General features: G+C 45.0%; 1 protein-coding gene across 3 annotated transcripts in view; it reads left to right on the top strand.

Moving 5' to 3' along the window:
• SMG1 (SMG1 nonsense mediated mRNA decay associated PI3K related kinase) overlaps positions 1–23,393 on the top strand; it is a 409,928-nt gene that overhangs the window by 154,193 nt on the left and 232,342 nt on the right. For all 3 annotated transcript variants that reach the window (XM_073591119.1, XM_073591120.1, XM_073591121.1), the window contains exons 24-25: positions 10,040–10,179; positions 18,368–18,569. In XM_073591119.1, coding sequence (XP_073447220.1) covers positions 10,040–10,179; positions 18,368–18,569 — 342 coding nt within the window. The remainder of the gene's footprint in view (positions 1–10,039; positions 10,180–18,367; positions 18,570–23,393) is intronic.

Here is a 23,393-nt window from a genome sequence, read left to right on the forward strand (position 1 = left end):
GAGACATTGGCCTTCATCAAGCATTATGTCGTGACTATTAAAATCGACTACTTAAACCTGAAGAAGGGGCGGTTTTCCCGCCTAAATGCATTGACTTTGACTTTATTTGATGCTTTTAATTTTTAAATGTTCCAAAAAGTCCTTCAAGTCAGATGTTGCTCCTTAGTATACCTCCTAGAATTTACCTAAAAGGAACAGTCCTCATACTCACCCCATCGGAAACTTTCATGCCAGCTTTCTTGGCTGTCCACTTCCCCAGAGTAGACAATTGACATGGCAGACATCCCAAGTCATCAAAGCCTAGACCCGGGAGACTGGTCATTGAACCGAGAGATCTTTCTTTTCAATAGATTTTTTATTAACTTTTTTTAGTAAGAGATGCAGAGGTACAGACAAATAGTAGGCAAACATAGCTGAAGTATATCAGAAAGATTGGAGGTATAGCATGAAAATCTCCATACAGGTTATGAAGACAAAACATATTCAGAATAATGGGATAACGTTCAGGCATACCATCAGTTGGACTACTTGTAACCAAATGTCATCTATCAGATCTTTCAAAATCGCTTTCAAAGGTGTGAAAAACCAGATAAAGACATCTGGCCTCCAGGCTAAACCGCAAGCTGCACAAGCTTGTAGCCAAGACCAGTGATCCTTTTGACCTTCGCAGTGGATGCATTGGTGATTTCTTGGACTCCCTTGAAGCTGGTTTATGTCTGCTCTCTGAAGATCCTCCTTCGACTGCTTCAAAAGAGTTAGAAATAATGAATTTTCATTGCATGAAATTGGCTCAGAAGAATTGGTACAAAGACACTCAAACTTCTGGCAGATGTGCCTTAGCTTCTTCCAAACAAACCAGACCTACTGGCCCATGGTCCCCTATTCCATCCTGTTTTTCAGTCGCTACCTTTAATGGCATGGTTTTGAAACCTAGGTTCTAAAGGATAGGAGTATTTCTGACTCCTATTCCCACTCCATGGCAAGAAATTTCAACTCCCACAAGATTTACCATCGCACATGGAAGGCTTACTTTGCCTCGTGCGAGGTCAGGGAGTTGAGTCCCAGGAACTCTTATCACTTGTTTTTTTGCATTTCTCTTGTCTGGTCTTGACCAGTGTCTGGCCCTGAGTTACCCCTCATGGGACAGGTTTTATGCTTTATCAATGTTTTTCCAAAAAGCTCTTGCTTCAAAATCCCCTATCAAGACTGCTTCAGGTAGTTGTGCGTACAAATCCCTTTCTGGTAGCCTCCTCCCAGTGAAGGTACACCCCCACTTGCTCAGGACTTAGGTTTACAGCATGGTGTCCAGAGGTTTCAAGCTGGGGCATAGCTGTTTCCCCCTGCATGCTTTATGTTCTCAATGGTATCTGTGAAGCCACAACACACAGCAGTTTTGTTTGCAGTTCTGGAAAGTTTACTGTCACAGGTGGTCCTCACATTTGCGCTTGAGGAGCAGATGTCTGTTGCTTTCTTTTCCAAATATGTTTATGGTTCCCAAGCCAAATGGAGACTTCCGGCCTACTCAATATGTTTGAGGGTACAACTATTCAGGATGAAGTCTACCTGATTACTTCACTTCTTCAGGGGACCTCCCTGGTGTAAGCAGATATAAAGCATACATCCAGTTTTTTTTGGCTTTAACGACATTTTTTGTGGTTTGCAGGAGAGAATAACCACTACCAATTTGTGGCATTGGGGCCTTTCCACAGTTTCCACAGTGTTTGTTTAGCAAGGTGTTTACTCCAGTTTTGGGGCTGTTAAGGACCCAGGGGTATACCCATTGTGGGGTACCTGGATGACCAGCTTTTCCGGGTGCAATTTGCTCAGACTTTGACTTCAAATGTCCATCAGAAAGTGCAGGACTTAAAAAGGTTTGTTTAGGGCTGAACTTTCAAATGTCCGTTCTGGTTCTTAAGCAATGTCTGGAGTATTTTGGGTTAGACCTTGAGACCGCACAGTCAAAAGTACTGCATTTCCAGGAGAAATGCTGGTCTCTTCGATCCCTAGTGGAGTTCCTGAGGACACTAAAAAGCTGCTCAATTTGGGTCTCCATGAAGTTACCAAGGAAGATGGGTAGCTGCCTTCGATGTGGTCTGCAATGCCCAGTTTCGTTCCAGAACTGAATTCAATATGCTATTGGTTTGGGACGAGTGTCAGGAGTCCTTGCATCTGCCCATGCATTGGGCTCCCAAGACCAGGTCTGCTTTGAAATAGTGGAGCTCTGTGCAGATGCAGTTAGGTTTTTGATTATGAATGCCAATTTGTTAGGTTTGAGCAGTGTTCTGGAAAATCTCACTAGTCATTAAACATGGTCATCAGATAAGCAGAAGTTTCAGGGTGATTGGGCTGGCTTTTCTTCACTGGTCTGTCTGCCTTTGGGTCTGTCCTTCAGGGCGCCCTCTCCCAGAGGTTTTTGCAGAGATTTTTTTGCAGTGGGGGATTCTAGGTGTGAATCTTTTGGCATTGAGATTCAGCATATACTGGACAGGTTTGTGTTGCAAACCAGGGATTCTTAGGCTTTTCAGTGGGAAACGCCCCATCCCTGTTGAGGAATGGGGTGTTTCTGACCACCGTACATGGAAAGTATTTTTCACCTGGTCTGAGTGAGGCTCATGAGTTTCATCCCCGACATTATTTTGTGGGGCGCATTTTGGCTTTCTTAGTGCGGAAATGTTTCTGGCTTTAGGCACCATCAAGGGGAAGATCTCAGCCTTTGCTGTCCTCTTTCAGAGACCTATCACGCTTCAGTCCTTGGTAAAAGCTTTTGTCCAGGCTGTAGCATTGCGACCCCCTTTTGTCTCTGTGGAACCTTAATTTGGTGTTGTCTGTGTTGTAGACTTTCCTGTTTGTCTGAGATTTCCTCCCCCTTCCCTCCACTAATCTCCATGCACACTGCACACTGGGCTTAAAAAAAAGTCCGTCCTCTAAGCTCCAATCAGATACCCAAGCCGGAAGGTTTTTTTTTTTTTTTTTTTTTTCCCTGCCTCTAAACTTTGAGCTCAAAATATGCCTGTAATTGTCCTAATGTGCATGGACACATAGGATAACATTGAGCTGCTTCTACAGGAAGAACACAAAACTCCTGTAGCAGTAAAGTCTTATTTTTTATTTTTTATTTTTTTTAAGCCAGTGTGCATGGAGCCTAAAGGTTTTTTTTGTTGCCCTTCAGCCCGTGGGGTCTCAGAGTTGTCTGTGCTGTTCTGCATAGAACTTTTCCTGGTGCTGCATCAGAAATAGGTGGTGGTGAGGCCTAGGACTTTGGCTGTTATTTGAGCTGTTCATATTTATCTTAAGTCTACAGCTTTGTTTTGGCATTCTGAGTCCCTGTTTGTTTTACCTAAGGGTTTTTGCCAGGGTCTTCTCAATCCACTATTTCTAGGTGGATTCATCAGCTCGTTTCTCAGGCCTATGGTATCAAGGGCAAGGTTCCTCCTTGCCCTTGAAACCCTAATGCAAAAGTACTGCACACAGAACAAAACCATAATGCCGCGTACACACGAGCGGACTTTCCGGCATACTTGGTCCGGCGGACCAGAGTCCGCCGGACAATCCGACCGTGTGTAGGCTCCAGCGGACTTTTCCGGCGGACTTTTTCCCAAAAGCCCGCCAGACCTAGATTTGAAACATGTTTTAAATCTTTCCGTCGGACTCAGTTTCTGGCGGAAAGTCTGCTCGTCTGTGTGCTGGTCCGACGGAAAGCCCGCTCGTCTGTATGCTGGTCCAACGGACCAGATACGACGCAAGGACAGGGTATTGCATTTCGCGCTCGCGGCAGTAGGAAAAACAAATTTTCCTATTGCGGCGAGCGCGGGGCATACCAGGCCCTTAGGTCTGGTATGGATTATAAAGGGAACCCCCTACGCCGAAAAAACGGTGTGGGGTCCCCCCTAAAATCCATACCAGACCCCGATCCGAGCACGCAGCCTGGCCGGTCAGGAAAGGGGGTGGGGACGAGCGAGTGCCCCGCCCCCCCGAACCGTACCAGGCCCCATGCCCTCAACATGGGGGGGTGCTTTGGGGAAGGGGGGCCCCCCACCCCAAAGCACCTTGTCCTCATGTTGATGAGGACAAGGGCCTCTTCCCGACAACCCTGGCCGTTGGTTGTCGGGGTCTGCGGGGGGGGGCTTATCGGAATCCGGGAGCCCCCTATAATAAGAGGGTCCCCAGATCCCAGCCCCCCACCCTATGTGAATGAATATGGGGTACATGGTACCCCTACCCATTCACCTAGGGAAAAAGCGTCAATAATAAAACACACTACACAAGTTTTTAAAATAATTTATTAAACAGCTCCGGGGGGGTCTTCCTCTGGCTTCGGGGGTCCCTCCGGTTCCTCTTCTCCCGGCGTCCGGTTGGTTCTCCTCCGCTCCCTCCGGCCTCTTCTCCCGGTGTTCCAGTTCTTCGGCTCGCTCCTCCGCTGTCTTCAGGCTGCTCTTTTTCCAGTGGAGGTCCGGACTTCTGGGCTTCTTGTCTTCTGCCCTCTTCTCCAGATGTTGACACAACGCTCTCTCCGGCTGGACTGCTCTCTGAGCGCTCCGTTGTGACTTATCTAGGCGGAGACCCCGCCCCCTTATGATGTCACAGTCCCTGGGCATGCTGGGACTGTGACGTTTTAGGGGGCGTGGTCAGCATCACCCAGTGACCACGCCCCCTAAAACGTCACAGTCCCAGCATGCCCAGGGACTGTGACATCATAAGGGGGTGGGGTCTCCGCCTATATAAGTCACAACGGAAAGCTCAGAGCAGTCCAGCCAGAGAGAGCGTCGTGTCAACATCTGGAGAAGGGAAGAAGACAAGAAGCCCAGAAGTCCGGACCTCCGCTGGCTAAAGAGTGACCTGAAGACAGCGGAGGAGCCGGCCGAAGAACTGGAACACCGGGAGAAGAGGCCGGAGGGAGCGGAGAAGAACCAACCGGACACCGGGAGAAGAGGAACCAGAGGGACCCCCGAAGCCGGAAGAAGACCCCCGAAGCCGGAGGAAGACCCCCTCCCAGAGCTGTTTAATAAATTATTTAAAATACATGTGTAGTGTGTTTTATTATTGACGCTTTTTCCCTGGGTGGATGGGTAGGGGTACCATGTACCCCATACTCATTCACATAGGGTTTGGGGCCGGGATCTGGGGGCCGTCTTATTATAGGGGGCTCCCGGATTCCTAAAAGCCCCCCGCAGACCCCGACAACCAACGGCCAGGGTTGTCGGGAAGAGGCCCTTGTCCTCATCAACATGGGGACAAGGTGCTTTGGGGTGGGGGGCCCCGCAGGGCCCCCCTCCCCCAAAGCACCCCCCCATGTTGAGGGCATGCGGCCTGGTACGGTTCAGGAGGGGGGGGCTCTCGCTCGTCCCCACCTCTTTTCCTGACCGTCCGGGCTGCGTGCTCGGATCGGGGTCTGGTATGGATTTTAGGGGGGTCCCCACGCCGTTTTTTTCGGCGTAGGGGGTTCCCTTTATAATCCATACCAGACCTAAGGGCCTGGTATGACCCGCGATGGGGCTCGCAAGGTGTCAATTTCGCCGATAAAAGCGGCAAGATTGACTTCTTTTTCTATTCCCGTCGTACCTGAGTCACGTGCAAAATGAACAGACTTGTCCATGTGTGGGCAAGTCCGTTCATTCTGAAAGCCCGCCGGAAGGTCCGGTCCTGTGTGGGCAAGTCCGTCCGTTTTAAAGTCCGGCGCACCTGGCGGACAAAGTCCGTCGGAAAGTGTGCCGGACCAAGTATGCCAGAAAGTCCGATCGTGTGTACGCGACATAAGTCCTAAAACGAATTACAAAACTCCAGCACACCTGATGTATATCCAAAATTTGTGTGGAAAGGTGTAGATATGGCGCTATAGCTCTATTAGTAGAGAGTCGTAGAATCCTGCACTTAAACGAGAATCTCATAGGGAAAAATCCTTTGTGAAATTAAAAAAAGTGTTTAAAAAATACTAAATGTGTTGCACCCCCTTCCTGTTGTAGGGTTGCAAAAAAATAAAAGTGCGTTAGAAATATTGTGATGACCGCCTAATGAAGTTAGGCCCTATTTATAAAAAAAGTGTCATATATTAGGTGGTGAATGTGTATAAAGGTGTGGTTCCTTTTGTGGTCCTCAATCCTATTATGTGCCAAACGACATATGTCTTTGACCCTCTGTGGCAATATCTCACCAAACGGGGACATGGCAAACAAAGCAAAATAAATAAAAATAAAAAATAAAAGGTAATCTAATTACCAAATAATAAATAGTTAGTATTCCACTGTGAAAAACAGTATAAATGCAGTTCAAACAAAAAATGTTAAATGAGTCCATTGATCCAATGATGAAGAAATGAAATGGTGATTAGTGCTCCAAAACAGTGTCCAGTGTCTGAACAAAATGTTCTATATCCTTTCAAGTGGTGCCAGTGATGTTATCCGTGCTGATAATAGCTTTGCACTCACCAGATACCCTTACCCCCCCCCCCCCGGGTACTGCGCGTTCACAGTATAAGCTACTGTGTAGTTCTCTGGGGCCAGCTGGGTAATCCGTGTATCATACCGGCATTCCACCAAGATTTCACATAGAAAAGCGTAATATTGTTAATAGTTTGTTGGTAAGTAAAATAATTATACTCACATCTTTGTAAACCTAGACAAGCATAGGTGAAAAAATGGAGCAGGCGCAGAGTAAACAAAGAATCGCAGCCCTGACCGGAAGTGACACAAGACGTACTGTAACTCTGCCCTACGCGTTTCGTCATTCAAGACATCATCTGGAGACTCTACTAATAGAGGAATAGTGCCATATCTACACCTTTCCACACATACCTCTTGCCCCACCTAGGTGGCAGTAATACCTAGAGGCAGCAATTCCTTCTTCCTTTTAGACTATCTAATATTCTCTTTACCTATTCCACCATAATCTCCTGTATCATATACCCCATGGCGCAGTATCACATATCCTTTCGTATATCCAAAAATTTAATATGAATAACATAAAGAACTTTCATCATTTTACACTGCGTGTTGTGTTGCATGGAGCACCTGTGCAGGCGAAGATGGCCCTTTGCACGGTGTGCGCAAAGGTACGACTGTGTGAACGAGGCCTTGGTAGAGAAGCAATTTGCTGCTTGCTTTTTTTTTTTCCCCGGATTGTTGCTTTGTGATTCCTATACAGCCAATAAAAGATGAACAGATGGCAGTGGGGAGGGATCCCTGTGTCCTGTGATACACTCCCTTGAATTTTACAGGTAGCCCAACAATCCTAACTACTTGTTCATTAATGGACACAGGATGTGTTTATCCTTTGGGGTATACTATTGCCTACTGGAGAACATTGGCAAGCAAAATAAACTTGGCCTAGCCCAGAGGGTATACCCCTTTCTAATATCTCCATGCCGCTTCTATTTTGTTTGTCCTATGATGGATGTCTGCCTTTTTTCTTTAGCACTGTTATTGTAAAGAATAGCCTGTGATTTTTCAACCAATTCCACCTTTTTTTTTCCCCTGCCATGCTGGGTTCCGTCAGGCTCATTTTCTGCTAAGAACTTAGGACTGCTTACAGTGTGCTACTGATGGCATCATCTAATGCAACCTAAAATCATGCTGTCCTCTGGTACTAGTCTCTTCTCTCCTTGGTGTTCTCATTGTCGTCAGAGTATGGCTGAGTTGTCCTCCCTTTCCTCTGCGTTTTTTTTTTTTTTTTTTTTTTTTTTACCACTGTATGATCCAAATTGCCTAATTTTTTGTGGAGTTTGATAGCAGAGCCTACAAGTGCGCTTCTTTCCCCTGAGCATTTAGTCTACTTATAATAATCCCAAAAGTTAGAGGAGACCGTTCTGTCTCTTACTGATGCAGTTTACACCACTCTGAAGCAAGGGCATCAGATTGTTGCTTATACCAGTGCCTTTTCCAGTCACGGGTCACATAGGGCCCCTAGGGCTGCAAAGACTTTTCCTTTTTGTACCTGCTTTTTACAACTGTTTATGGATATTGGAAGCACTCTGATAAGTTTGCATTCCTAAACTCTTGCTTGCTTTTATTCTGTTTAGTGGTTCCAGCCATCTCTGCCTTTTAAACTCTTTGTGCCGAGTGCAAGCAAATATGTGGCCTCTCGGCGTCCGGGCCTTGACGCTGAGCAGCCGCATATTTGCGTGCATTGGCGCCGACAGTGCTGTGCTGAGAGCGCGTGCCTTGTCTCTCCCGGCACAGTGACCGGCGGCCCACGGAAAGTTCCCGATCCGGACTTTTCCGATCTTGTGACAGCCAATCACAGTAGTCACGTGGCCATAAGCCCCGCCCCACCTGCCGGCAAAGCAAACCTCTTAAAGGGCTGGCGCCAAGGGGTTAAGATGGTGACTACTATTTTGGTGGGGGGTTCACCAGCCTTTAGTAACCCCCAGCCATTGAACGGTTGGAAGCTATTTTCAGAGCTTTGATTTTATTGGTTAGGCCCACTCTTCACCTGATTCTTGTGATTTTTCTTTCTCAAACCATATCTTACTGATCAAAATCCTTTAAAGAATCTAACCACTGCTGCTTTGGAACTTGCTTGTTAAAGGTGTAGAGCAGGTGACTGTAACATAAAATTTCAGCTGTGATAATTTACTGGAGGCTTTTCATCCTATATCTTGCATGTCCCTCCTGTTGGTAAATATGTGTAGGACACGTTGGTTAAAGTCCTAGACTGCAGAACTTACTTGTAAGAAGAATTTGATCCATGTGGCGGATATTGCCTGCTCACAGGCAAGGGCACCCATCTACCCAGTGGAAGAAGCCTAATCAGACTTCAATGCCATCTCCCTCTTTGCTCATCAACTATGATTTAAATTAATTTCTCCATTCCCTCAACTTCAAAGACGAGGCTGTCCAAGATTGGCTCCCAGTCCACCCACAGGGTCTGGCATTCTACTTCTGCCAAATCCACAAGAAGGTGCACTCTCCTTTTCTTGAGTTTGGGGATGTCTGACTGTTGCCTCCCCTCCATACCTTCTGTTGAGGGAACCTAGGGGAGGATTGTATCAGATAAACATTTTTGACTGTCCATGTGTTACAGAAGGTTCAGGTGAATTTTCAGAAATTGTTGCTGGAACCAATTCATCATTTGAGAATATCTGGGTCTGGTCCTGTATATATCTCAGACCAGAGTGTTCTTTCCTCAGGAGAAGCTTCAGACTCATGTCGTACAGCCTTTTTTGTAGCAGGGCTGTCTGTACAATGTATGCTAAGATGGTCATGACAGAAGATTAATTTATTTTTTGTTTTGGATAGAGGGGAGATGGATTAGAACACCTATCGGGTATCGCTCTGTGTGTCCCCGTTAGGGATCATCGCCCTCTCTTTGTCCTGTTTTACCATTTTCATTTAATTTGAAAGTCAGGCCCCTTTCACACCGGGGCGGTTTACAGGCGTTATTGCGCTAAAAATACCGCCTGCAAACTGCCCCTAAACAGCCTCCGCTGTTTGTTCAGTGTGAAAGCCCTCGGGCTTTCACACTGAAGCGGTGCGCTGGCAGGACGGTAAAAAAAGTCCTGCGAGCCGCATCTTTGGAGCGGTGAAGGAGCACCGCTAGCAGCCGAATACAGCCGCAAAAACGACGGTAAAACAGCGCTAAAAATAGCGCTGTTTTACCGCCGATGCCCCCACTGCCCCAGTGTGAAAGGGGCCTAACCGAAAGTCCAATTTTGGGTTATCTCCAGAAAAGTAATAAAAGGGATATCTTCCAATAGGTTGGAAACTGGTTCTGGTGACCTAAGAGATTCCCTTAGTTTATAGGGATTTCCTCTCACTTCCTGTTTAAGTTATGTGACAGGAAGTGAGCGTAATGCTCCCAAATGGCACAGAGATGGCAAAAATCAACCTTACAAGGGTTATAACCCTCCCTTACTCCAAAATGAAGAAAAAGGTTTTGCTTACAGTTCTACTTTGAATATGTGGTTTGAACACAAAATACAGTTTTATTTGGTCAAATATCAAAATGTTTTGAGATTTGTTTTTGTTTCTAAGAACCAAAAGATTTTGAACATTTTAAAAAATATCTTCTAATCTTGGTTGCAATTTATACCCTGCTTTTTTGACAGGTTTGAGAAAGCTGCAGTCGAATACCAAGAACATTTATGTGCCATGACTGGGGTGGACTGTAGTACTCCTGGCTTTGATAAGATAGTTCTAAAATTGGCTAATTCCAGCAGCACCTCTGCCAGCCCCAAACATGCAAATGGTATGTTGAAAGATCTGTATTTATTCTGTAACACGTAACTATCTTTTAGGTTTTACAACAATCATGTTGCCCATAGACTTCATCAGACAGACTGTTTGTTTATTTGTGTATATTGTATTTTTGTGTTTGAACGTGGGATAACACCCCCATCAAATCATTCCCCGCATCTATTACCCCCCCCCCCCTAGAATGTAAGCTCTACGAGCAGGGCCCTTCTGTATTGAATTGTTCTGTCTCCCCATTACATTGTAAAGCGCTGCGTAAACTGTTGGCGATATAAATCGTGTATTATAATTATACAGTACAGGACATAAGAGTTCATTCTCTTAGACCATGGTTAGTTGCTGCTATGTTTAATTGGACGCTGAAAAAAGCTTTGCTGCCCTATAACTATGTACACTTTGCGAGGCTTCAGTTTTTTGCTAGTGTCGTTGGGCAATAAACCGCTTTTTTTTTTTTTTTTTTTCCATCTTTACCTTTACAACCACTTTAATAGAAGGGTCAGTCGAAGAAAGAACAAATTACATCCAGCTCCTCTGTTCTTTTAATCTCCTTGTACACTGTGTAATTGCTTGTTTTAAATGATGCCTGTAAATACCTTGCCTTTGCTCTTTTATGGCCGGTCACGTGACCTCAAATCTATGGGCTACAGAGGTAGGGGCCGAGTTCCCCCTCTGATGTCAGCTGGGAAGGTCACGTGACTGCGGTGACCAGGCAGAAGAGCTGAAAGATGAGGTGTTTGCAGGCTTCATTTTACATAAACCATTTACACAGTGTAGTAGAAATTACTATGACAGAGGAGCTGGCTATAATTGTTTACTTTTACTGCCAGTTACTAATAGTGGCAGGAGGCGGGTGGCTGAGAATGGGAGAGACACACCTACACAGGAGCTGGCAGGGAGAGAGGAGAGCAGCGGGATGACTGAGGCATGTAAACATACCACTGTAATCGGGGATCAGCAGCCATTACTGTGGTCAGCACACAGAGGGGGGCACAGGAACAGGCAGGATCAGTCAGGTTTTTTACAGCTTAGAAAGGAGCAGATTAGACAGCACAAGCACCGTGCGGTTTAATCTGCTATAAGGGAACAGTGACAGGTCAGTAACTTGGGTACCTTGCCCATCCAGCAAAGTAACTACCATTGGGGGCCTAGAATCTTGGTGGGCCAAGTAGGCCAGCAGCTTTCTCAGACCGCTCCCCCAATTTTTTGCAGACAAGCAAGCTTTTGTTTAGCCTTTTCGAAGTGTAGTTGGTCAACAAGACTGGTTTGAGATTTAAACACAAAAGAGTTGTCGGAAGAAGGATTCGCTGCAAAAGTGTCAGCCGGTGGGTGGCTTGTTGTAGAATAACTTTAGAAAGGAGGCTTTCAGTCGGTTTATGCACCTAAATAATATGGAGCTGGTGTGTAGTTTTCTTCTCAAACCAATCCAACCAAGGCTGTAGCACGGTTGGAGTGTAAGTAAAATTTGCATTCACGCTGAATGTCTTCCTGGTCCAACAGGGCGGTCAGCCAAAAAGGGTGTAAACGCCAGGGGTGAGGCATAACCTGGGGGGGGGCGGGCGCAAGAGAGTGAGTTACCCAGTAAGGGGCATGGTCCAAAAGTATTCTGGAGTATAATCCTGCTTCCTCGAGCAGAGGGAGCAGGATGTTGGGCACCACTATAAAATCTATGAGGAACATATTTAAATGTGTTGCTGAGAAACGAGAAAACGATTGGGTGGTTGGATATTTGTAATGCCAAGTCTCCGTCAAGGGAAAGTCCGTAAATAAGCATCTTAAACGGGTCGCGTGTTTTCAGAGGGGGCAGGAGGCGAGTGTAGACGGTCTAATGCTAGATTGAGGATCATATTGAAATCCACCAGCCAAATAGCAGGCGTGGCGGGATGTTGAACCATAAATAGAAAGCTGTTACTGACCACCGTGGAACTGTAAGGGGGAGGAATTTAACAGGCCAAAAGCAAGTAAGGCCTCCCATACAATGTCACATGCATAAAAACAAATTTACCCTGAGGTTCCGAGAATATCGATAAGATCTCAAATTGGACTGTTTTGGCAATTAGAACGGAAACTCCCCGGGAGTATGGGGTGGTCGTCATGTGGTAAGCCCAGCCTACCCAGGGGTGCTTGAGGGCAAGTTGAAGTTGCACAGTAGTGTATGTCTCAACTAGGACCACAATATGAGCCCGTTGGAATTTGAGACAATAAAAACAGCAGAACATTTTAGCTTTAGCGGATCCCACGGACATTCCACGTGAGAAATGTTATGGGAGCCATAAGGGAAGTAAGATCATAGACAATACGAGACACATCAGCTTGACTCCCAGGGCAGGTTCAAGTACCACAATGCAGAACGCCATGCAAATAACCACACAATAAAAAGGAAAAACTTAAAACCGAACTGGAAAACATCCCACCCTGCTCTCTGCGCCCCAGACATGGTGGGAGCATAATACCCAAAACATAGGTTGAATTGACAACCAGGGAGAAGGTCAGTCATGTGGCCATCGGGCCCAGATGTCAAAACCTAGAAGAAAAACAAAAAAAAAGTTACACAGTCCTATGAGGACGAACACTCGCTGGAGTGTCAATAGTTTTGTATTGCTTTGTAGGAGAACCAGTAAAATTCACAAGCATGCTCGCGGTATAGAGAAAAACTTTTGGCAAAGTAAAACATACACCTCCACTGGATGATGAGAGAGAGTAATATGGTGCCTACTGCTGCGGGCATAGCAAGGGGTGCAGAGATAAAAAAAAGTAACCATCCTCATCTTCAGGGTTGATGGACACAGTTACTGAGAAACAAAGTTAACATAGGAACAGCAATCTTGTAAGGTGGCATCCATTGCAGTGAAAGGACTGCCAGAGGAAAAGGCAGCGTACTGACAAGATCCAGGGTGAGAAGTTGTCCTAAAACAGGGCAGCATCTCTTTGATCCAACCAGGTAGAGGCCAGTTCAGGATCTTCAAAAAAGTGCACCCGGTCGTCTCTCACTACACGGAGGCAGGCTGGAAACAGCATGGCTTACTTCAAATGATGACTACAGAGACACCGTTTTGAAATCAGTGAAGCCAGAACGTTGCTTCTGGACCTCCGCTGAGAAGTCTGGGAACACCAACACTCGTCCATTTTGGAAAGGAATATTACCCCGTTCCCGGGAGAGCTGCAGGACGCATTCTCTGTCCCTCTAATTCAGGAGCTTGGCTATGAAGGTACAGGGCGGTGCGCACCCTGGGGGTTGTCGGGCGGTGTGCACGTTCCACCACAACAGTAGTGAAGACCACCCTACCAAAGGTGATGGTCAGGAGATTCTCCAGGAAGGTAGCGGGGTCAGTGCCTTCAGAGACTTCTGGGAGGCCAATAAAGCGGAGGTTGCAATGTCCAACTCGATTCTCCAGGTCATCTTGTTTCTGGGCAAGCTGTTGAATCTGGCGCTGCATAGCTTGCGGGGTGTGCTGCAGGAAGTGGAGGGTATCCTCAGCTCAACTGATCCTAGTCTCTGCTTTTGTACCACAGTCTGTTTGTGCATTTCTTGTCTAATGACGGATATGTTCACTTTTACCTCCTCTATCTTTGGTTGCCTGACAGGTGGATATCCTCTCAAGCACTTTAGCAGAGTCAGCTGCGGCAGGCTCCAAGGCACGTGCAGCAGTGGCGCCATATTCCTCTGGAGGATCCTGCTCCTGTCTCCTCAAATTATCAAGGGAAGGTGTATTGGTGGTGGTTTTCAGAGGCAGAGATATATGGTGGGGGTTGACAGCACTCCAAGCAGTGGAGAAAGGTGATATTACTAGTGGTGGATATTGGGTGCAGAATAGACTGGGAGCAGAGCTCAGCACATGTGCGTCCTACTCCATTGCCAACCAGGCCACGCCCTCATAGATAATCGGGCTTTTCAAAGACTTTTTAAAATCTTGCGTATGGACCCTTATCCACTCAGCAGTGCATTTCCCCTTATAAAAACCTCTATTCTAGTTACTCTAGTTAGCAGCCTCCTGTAGCCTTGTCACTGTCTACCTCAGCTTGTGGTATCTGCCTGGTCTCCTATAGACCTAACATGAAATCTCTAATATGAGAGATCCTCTAACCTTAATAGCAACCACCATGTGGTGGGGTTTGTCTCTATACTTCATAGTTTCTTAAATTGCTAAACTGGCTGCACCCTGTGGTGCGATATAATTAGGGCCATAATCAAGCCCTAAGCCTTCATGTACCAGGATGCTTATAAAACCTTTTGTTTCTTAACAAGCTTCTGAGTTTAATCTGACCATAGGCCCAAACACTGATGCTCTCATTCTCCCATGGCAGTTTACATTACACCTCTCTTGGGTTCTCCCCAGGCCTTGTACTGCTCAGGATATCTGACTATTGGAGTCTAATCTTCCTATCACCTTTATCTTGTCTATCACTGACACTGTTCATAAACATGATGCCATTATCACCCTTCGGTTGCATCTCCATGAGAATTTCCCTCCGTACTGCTTTCCCATTCGAGGTCACCGGAACTATACTATACTTATACTATAGATCCGTTACATGGACCCCCTTTTTCTACACAGATCACTGTGGCCTACAATCATCAGACTGAGTTTATGCCAGAGGTGTCCAAACTTTTTTCAAATAGGGCCAGATTTGATGAAATGAACATGCGTGAGGGCCGACCATTTTGCCTAACATTCTTCACTGCGATCGTGCCCTGTTAGCTTTTCGTATGTACTATGTCTCGACTAGTAGTGTCTCTTGACATTAAATTCCTTATAAACAGCCACAGTCTCTTGGCATATCAGACAAATGCAGTGATTTCGTATTTCAGTGAAGAAATATTCCACTTTCCACCTGCCCTGGAAGCGACGGCCCTCACTGTCAACTTTCCTTCTCTTATTTACAGTAGCCATTTTAGAAATTGACCAAAAGGAGGAATGGATCATGTGAGCACAGTGCCAGATGTTTTGGTCTAAGTGTGTTTGTAGGATACACTAATACACGGCCCAACAAGAATTCTCTTGACTTTGTGGCTGTGTGTGGTGAAGACACAGCGCAAGGAGAAGGAAAGCACCAAATCTTGCAACGTCCGAGAGAACGCGAGAACGCCGACTGAGGACGTGCAGTTCCCACTGCGTCCCAAGAGATCGCCGACTGAGGAGGTGCAGTCCTAGAGTATCTGCGTTGAGAGATCCCGGGGTCGGGGGCCACAAGAGATAGATTTTACAAAAATTCCTGGGGGGGGGGGGGGCGTATTAAACTGGAACACGGGCAGCACTTTGGACACGCCTGGTTTATGCCCTCCCTCTCTTTATCCAAATCATGGATCACTGGCTTGCTAGTTTTATGAGCTGAGCAGTCCTGCTCAAGCAACGACGCCAACCTAGTACTGAAAAATATCACATTGCACCTGTTCTCAGTACCCCCCTTGTATGCTTGTTGCCCAGCTCCCCGAACCTCTTAAATTATGTGACTGCTCTACAGACTCTCCCCCAGAGAACTCCAGCATCTCTAATTCCCTGATATTTACCAGTTAAGCATTTCTCAACCTCTAGTGTTGGGTGTTGTTCTCCCCCCCCCACCCCCCCTCCCAATCACATACTCTGTAATCTATCATTTGAGTTAGTTCTTTCCTAAAGTGTTGATAGGGAGATTATCCTGGAAATTGTTCCCATCCCTCATCCTGCAACGTCTTTTATTTGGACTTGCAAATTACCTTGCCTTTGGTACCTGGTAGTTTGTCTTTGCGCTCCTTTTTACAAGAAGTTGCTCTTAGTCACTGTTGCGACTTCCTATGAACTAGAGCTGCACAATTGTTAAAAAATCGTGATCTCGATTCACCCCCTCTGAGATCTGACTTGCTGAGTTTGCCAATTCTTTCATATAAACAAGTGGAGAGATTATCTGCTCACTCAGTTGTTAAAAGAAAGCATCCAGGCAGTCTGCCAAGTTTAGAACTTGAAACATTGTAGCTAACTTCCTTCTTAGATCACAGGGATAAACTTCTCTGTGTAAACAAATAACCTGGGCAAGCTGCCAAGTAAATGCAGGAAGTTTAACCACTTAAAGTCTAAATCTTTTACTGACACTTCTTCCTTAAGTTAAAAATCAATATTTTTTGCTAAAAAAATTACTTGGAACCCCCAAACATAAAATATATATAGCAGAGACCCTAGGGAATAAAATGGCAATTGCTGCAATATTTTTGACACACTGTATTTGCCCAGCGGTCTTTCAAATGCAATTTTTTGGGGAAAAAAGACACTTCAATAAATAAAAAAGAAACAGTAAAGTTAGCACAATTTTTTTTTGTTTTAATGTGAAAGATGGTGTTACGCAGCGAGAATTGTGAGAGAATCGTGATCTATCCTCTAAGCAAAGCATGATTCTCATTTTAGCCAGAATCGTGCAGCTCTACTATGAACTATTTGGGTTCTTTCTCGCATTCTGTTGCTCACGCAGAGTCCTCACTTTCTGCTCAAAAGGGTTACTTATAAGCGCCTCTATAAGAACAGAACCTTCTCCGTTAACCCAAACAACCATAGTTTATCTCTTGCTCCCCCTGTATTCATTCTGGGGGAGCCTCCTTTTCTTATGCAACTTAGGGACAGTGTCCTGGCAGCCAGTCTTTCTTGCTTTCCCCAGGGCTCTTTTTATTGACTTAGAGAATGCCATTCTCCCTTCCTAGATCGTGCCTTGAAGATTTGTTTAGATTTGTTGTGTGGGTGAGGTCATGGCTGCCTGCCATGTATTCTTTTGCCAAGTGACTCTTGCGTTTTTCACAGGGCGGTCTCTCTATCGGATTCCTACTTTTCCACTCGCAACCTTATTGTGGTTTTGCTTTTTCTTCCACGCTTCTGCTCTCAGGGAACAATTTCTTCTAAATCTACCTGCAACCATTCCCCCCAGGTGGTTAGGGTGTTTGGGTTCTTTACAGCATCTATCAGTCCTTCCCAAGGTTCACAGGGCCATTGCCCATTCTGTTCACATTTTCAAAACCATTTTTTTGACCGCTAGCTTTTTGAGCTTTTGATGACCCCAGCTTCAGCTACAAGGTTATTCTGATGTCTGTTCAGGTCTATTGACCCTTTTGGTTCTTTCTGTGGATCTGTTGCTGCAGCTTTGGCTGTTTTGTTGCCCACCCCTTGTTTTATAGTTTGGGCATGTCCTATGTTCTAAGAATCAACTCCTGTGTTCCTGTACTGTATGGTAAAAACGATAGTAAACTTTGGCGCACTATATGGCCACTGATCCCTTTTCAAGCACATCACATTCTGATTTATCCCCTAGCATGTTTATTACTACTTTTCCAGTGTGTTGTTTTTCCTGTATCCTGACCAAAGCCGGCAACGTCTTAGCTCTTATCTGCTGCTTCCTCCCCGCAGAATACTTTTGCCCTTTCCTCTTTGCCTTTGCCGTAATCATGCAAATGCGCAGTGGACCTGCTGAGTAATCGATGTTACACAAACTGTTTACGAAGCAAGTCACATGGGGTGATTTATGAAAATCTCAATGGATCCGCAATCTCGCAAGATTGCAATGCAATGCCGCAAGTGCTGATGATAGAGACATGGCAACAGATGAATGGACTGACTGTACACACAGCGTGCAATCAATGTGGGCCAAAATGGGCATGCACCAGTGACATCATTGAAGTAAACATTGGGCGATTTTGTCCTAAAGGGTGCAAGTTGGGACAATATGAGAAACATCGATATGTAAGGTAATTAAGACTGCTTTACATGGGGAAAACTATTGAATAAGTTTAATACCGCTTTAAGATAAGAATTTTGACATATCTGTAAATTTAATATTTTGGAGTGCAGTATGGGAGAAAGATCCCTCCCTCCTTCTATGATCTCTATACTGCTTGATAAAATACTGGAGTCTCGTGGAGTGGGTGGGGTTATATGGGGACGATTCCCAGCAAAGCTTTTGCCAGTGTCCAATCACCTAAAGGGTAGCCATATATAACCATGGTCTAAAAACAAACTCCTGTGTCCTGCACTGTTCTCCAGAATATGAAAGTTACAGGTATGTAAAAATTCCCAGTTTTCATATTCGCTGATGTCATGTTTGATGAAGAAACTAAAATATTGTTAATGATCTCATTTACTGGAAAACTGAATAGCTATAACACAGACTTCTGGTTTGTTTCTAGCCTATTTATATAAAACTAAGACAAACATGCTGATTGTGTTTTCTAGGAGATGTCCGTAAGACTGTTCTAACAAAGCCTAGTGACCCTGTGCCTGAAGTGATCAACTACTTGAGCAACAAGGCTTGTGAGTGCTACATTTCAATCGCTGATTGGGCAGCAGTCCAGGAGTGGCAAAATAGCATGCATGACCTGAAGAAAAGTGCAGTGGGCAGCTCTGTTAACCTGAAGACTGACTTCAATTATATAAAGTGAGTTCTTCGTACACTGTTCTGTTCGTGTTTTTTTTTTTCCTCCATACTTTCAAATGTAAAGCATGCTTGAAAATGGTAGATATGTACATCTTTAGGGAGATGTGTCCCCTCCCCCCCCCTCAATTGTCCCTTGAGGGGCACAGAAATTCAGAACCAGTCTGGTTATACTGGTGCCTATAGGAGGTTGGGACACTGGCAAACAGAATTGTAAGCCAGCCTCCTTATAACCACTGCTCTACCTAGCATGCCTCAATTTTTTGTAGGTGGAATGCCTTTAACAGCTCTGCTCTGCTAAAAAAAGGTGAATTGGTTTTCTTGATACAGTACGGGACACTGGCAATTTCAGAGACAGCTGGGTTATAGGCAGGTATGTTCAGGTGATTGGTCACTTGCAAGAAAAGTTGTAAAGTCTCCTATAGAACCCACCCGCTTTGTGTTCCTCAGCTCTTTATAGTGTCTTGGCTACCTTGTCTTCGCTTCACATGTTTACAAATTTTTACTGGGTGGGCGTTCAGGCCACACAGATGCTGTTTTTGGCCACAAGGTGCTTCAGATGGCTGTTTAGAGTTGTCTGGCTCTTTTTGGTTGTTCTGAGGGCTATGTTGCCTAGCTTTGGCTTTTTTTTAACCTTCCCTTCATTGGTATTGTTTTGGGAAGTCCCAGTCATCTGACTCTGTCTGCATCCTGTGCATATTTCTTGGAATACGGTACAAGACACAGGCCATCCACTCCTCTGTGGTCTTGATTGCTTGTTACAGAACAAGACAGAGGATTGCTTGGATTGAGAAGGGTTATACGGGGGACCTCACAGCTTTTTTTGCCAGTGTCCAATTACCTGAAGGTACCCGCCTATAACCCAGTCTTATCCGAATTGCCTGGGTCCTGTACTGTACTCCAAGAAATTGATTTCCTGTCAAAGGCTAGGTTTTGTTGCGAAATTCAATCCTGTTTTTGCTAGCCTTCCAAATTTGTTGCATTTTTTTCCTTGGATGTAAATTAAAACTCCTTGCTACACTACTGCTTAAGCAGGTCTCTAAATGGCAGCTATCTGAATCAGCAGGCTCCTGTGTACTAGCTTTGAGGGGCGTACCCAGACTCCGCTGGAAAAGAGGTGTGTGAGGGGATTTGAATGTGACCTTCGGGCATTTGGCTGTGCATTGCAGTGCTGTCCAGACCATTGTTTACTGTGTGTATTAGTCACAGAGTGCTTTCTGGGTCCAGAGCTGTAAGAGAGCACCAGGTCCGTGGAGACTCATTTAGTGAATAAGTTTGACCGGCAGCTACTTTTCTATTACATTGTTGGTTGCTGTTTCAAATTTCCTGCCACCGGAGGGTTTCCACAGTGGGGGTTAAAGCTATGGAATCCATCTCAGACAGCATCCATTAGGTGGAATGCTGCATTTGTGTGCTCCACGCTCTTTCTCACCATTCACCCTGGAGGGGGAGTATCATGCTGTTGCCACATCAGCTTTTGAAGCACCACATGAATCTCCACTGCCCACTTATAGTGACCTAATCACCTCTGGCCACCTGAAACCCTCATCAGCACTGGATGTCCAAGTTTGTGAGTACTTGGGGCTTTGCCTCACATTGAGCCTAGTTGCATTACCGCTCAGGATGCAACATGTCCTCACTATGACTTAGGCTGGTCATACATACACAATTTTATTGTGCAATTTTTCTTTAGATTTACCAAACCATATAATATAAGGTCAAACCTAAACTCTTTCAATTTGTATGCAGTCCGACAGGTCCTGGTGCTACATAGTAAAATTAAATCTAAAGGAAACTGAATAGGAAAATTGTATAATGTATGGCCAGCCTTACAGAGAACAGTCCCTCTGCCAAAGGTGACCTCAGCTTTTACTCCCCTATTGGTTCAGGTGTGAGTAAGGCCTCTATATGTCCGCAGGGGGGGGGGGGTGTAAGCTGTTCTCAGAGGTTCTAAGCATGCTCCAGTATCATCCTTTTGGAATCTGACTCTGACCATCCGGAGTCCCTAGTTCAAGTTGGCCCTACAGCCTTTTTACTGTCCCTTATTCAGATTTAGATGCCCCACTGTATCTCTGGAGACTTTTTTTCAGGTCACTGCAGTCTCTTGCGGTCTCTTGCATCTGACTCCAATTTACAGGGGGTTGTTTCAAACCACCTAGATCAGTGATGGCGAACCTTGGCACCCCAGATGTTTTGGAACTACATTTCCCATGATGCTCATGCACTCTGCAGTGTAGTTGAGCATCATGGGAAATGTAGTTCCAAAACATCTGGGGTGCCAAGGTTCGCCATCACTGACCTAGATGGTTGAACGTATTACCATGCACCTGGCGGATCAGCTTGCTATTCCAGGGGGCTAAATGAAGTCTACTTCTTACACAGGGGTTTTGTGTGAGGTGCGGCTTTCTAGACTTTTCTCCCTTATTGATATCTGTGGAGCTCTTTCCCTGCCTGCAGTTCCAGCAGCTGACAGCAGATGAGGACCCACTAGAGCCTGGATCAGCACTCTTAGTTCTTGTATGGGTTAAAAAAAAAAGATGCAGCCACCAGATCTAAGGATTGGTAAGCTGCAATATATGCCATTTTTGTAATGGCACAGGCTTCTTTTTCAGACTCTGGGTTATATGCAGTCAGCCCCAGGTGATTGGACACTAGCAAACAGAGGTGTGGGGGTAGCTTGTTTAACTCCTCCCACTCCTAGCATTTGTCTTCCAGGCCACATGAGAGATAATTAGTGAGTCGATCTACAAGAAACACAAGCCAACAGATTAAAAAGCCACTTCCACCTCTTTGTCTCTCAGTTTAGTTCGAGTTTATTACAATATTTTCTTTATCATACATACTAGGACAGTATCTTTATCTCCATTACGATAGGATTATGTTGCCACCTTCAGGTGATTGGTCACTGGCAAAAAACAGGGTATCCCACCTCCTAGGCGTAACTCTTGGGATGGTCTTGTCCATGTAGTCTCTGCTAAAAAGACTATCCTAGCTTCTCAACAACTCCATCTGGGATTAGGAGACTGGTTTTTCTGGATCCATTACTTATGGTTTTCCAGTGTTTAGTGCAATGGTACCCAGACTCTACACTGGACATGTGGGATGGCATGTAAGGTTGCCGGTCAGCCTTGGACCCTATGGAACAGGACCCTGCACATATATTGCCTTGCAGACAGGTAGGATGCTTTTATAGGCCAGGGCAGTGATCCCCAATTGGGAAGTCAAGTCCCTGGCTCTTTTGGTGTTGCCTGCCATGATGAGTGAAAATTGGGATCCCGAGAGGTCCTATGGCAAGAATAGTGAGTTGCCTGGGGTAGTCCCTGTTGGTACGCACTTTTATCTTTCTCTGGTGATCCTCTCGCCTGAGCAGGACAAGGAACTTTTATTGTGGTCAGAAAAATATCCTTTTTTTCTTTTTTTTTTTTTTTTTTTTTTTTTTTTTTTTTTTTTTTTTTTTTTACAGTCATTCTGCTTTGTTCTCTGTATTTGTCTTCCCAGACTGCCCCAACCGCTTCATAGGCCTAAGGTGCCAAATACAGGAGTGAGACTGTGGCTTTAGATTGCACACCAGCTGGTGCTCCAAATCTATCATTCTTACATTTCTCTTTATATGTAGCCAGGGTCTTGCTTATTTTCTACCCTCACGATACTATATGCTTTTTGAATTTAATGAGTCTTTACAAGCCTTGATACTTTTGCCTTTGATTACACTTTGGCTTATATACACAGGCATTTTTGTGTTTATAGACAGTTATATATGGGAAGTTTCTTCTTTTTGCATTTATATTCGTGAGAGGTATATTGGAATAATAATTAATCTCCAATAGATATATATTTTTTTAAAATTCCAAACAATTCCTTTATAGTTGTGTATATGTTTACAGTTTCTATGTCTATGGACTGCTTACATGCTGACTGTTTAAATCTCTCTGCAAATATTTAAGACAATTTGTCCGATATATACTTTTTATGGTTACATCATAACCCCCTATGTTTGCATTGGAATTTTTATCATGTCATATGTTATCATATTTTTTTCATTATCATTCATTATTTCCGATCTGATGCCTATTGTATTTGATTGCATTTTGTGGGGGATATGCATTGGGATAATTATCATATATATGTTTGCATGCATAATGTTTTTAACATCTATTCTTTCCGGGTTGATTCTATTCATTTTGTGTGCCCTTTGTTTCTCCCCTTCAGCTGTTCTCCATTTTAGGTATCAATTAAGGTCTGATTGTGTGGGGAGGTTTCTTGTAGGATAATTCGACCTTTGATAGGTTGTTCATCTTTTATCACCTCTATATATACACACAATCAGATTTTGATTATTTAGCTATGATTAAGCACCAACGCATGGTGTGAAACGCGTTAGCTGTTTTTCCCTGTTTTCTTCGTATATGAAGTGACTGTATTGGATTTTACATTTTTCAATAAAGATGCCTTCAGCAGAGTGCAGCCCTCCAGGATTTTTTTTGCTTTTCTGCCAAATACAGGAGACTGGGGAGTTTCCTCTGCCCCTTGCATTCACTCTAGACTGCCAAACCGCACACCCATGTGTGGGCTGGTGACATCATGAGTGGGAAGGAGTGCACTGGCAGCGACCATCTTTTGTGTTCCATGTGAGAAGGCACAGCCTCAGCTGTTGGACTACAAGTCACAGCGGAATGCTGCTTAGGGGGACTACAGGTCGCAGCACCAGCATGAGCGCATTCTGTGGGATTACAGGTCACAGCACGTATGAAAAGGGGAGCGCTCAATGTTTCCTTGTCTAGGTGCCGATGCACTGGCAAAATTTGAAGGGTTTAATCTCCTAGGATA

The sequence above is a fragment of the Aquarana catesbeiana genome, linkage group LG06 (assembly GCF_042186555.1).
Source record: "Aquarana catesbeiana isolate 2022-GZ linkage group LG06, ASM4218655v1, whole genome shotgun sequence".
NCBI lineage: Eukaryota > Metazoa > Chordata > Amphibia > Anura > Ranidae > Aquarana > Aquarana catesbeiana.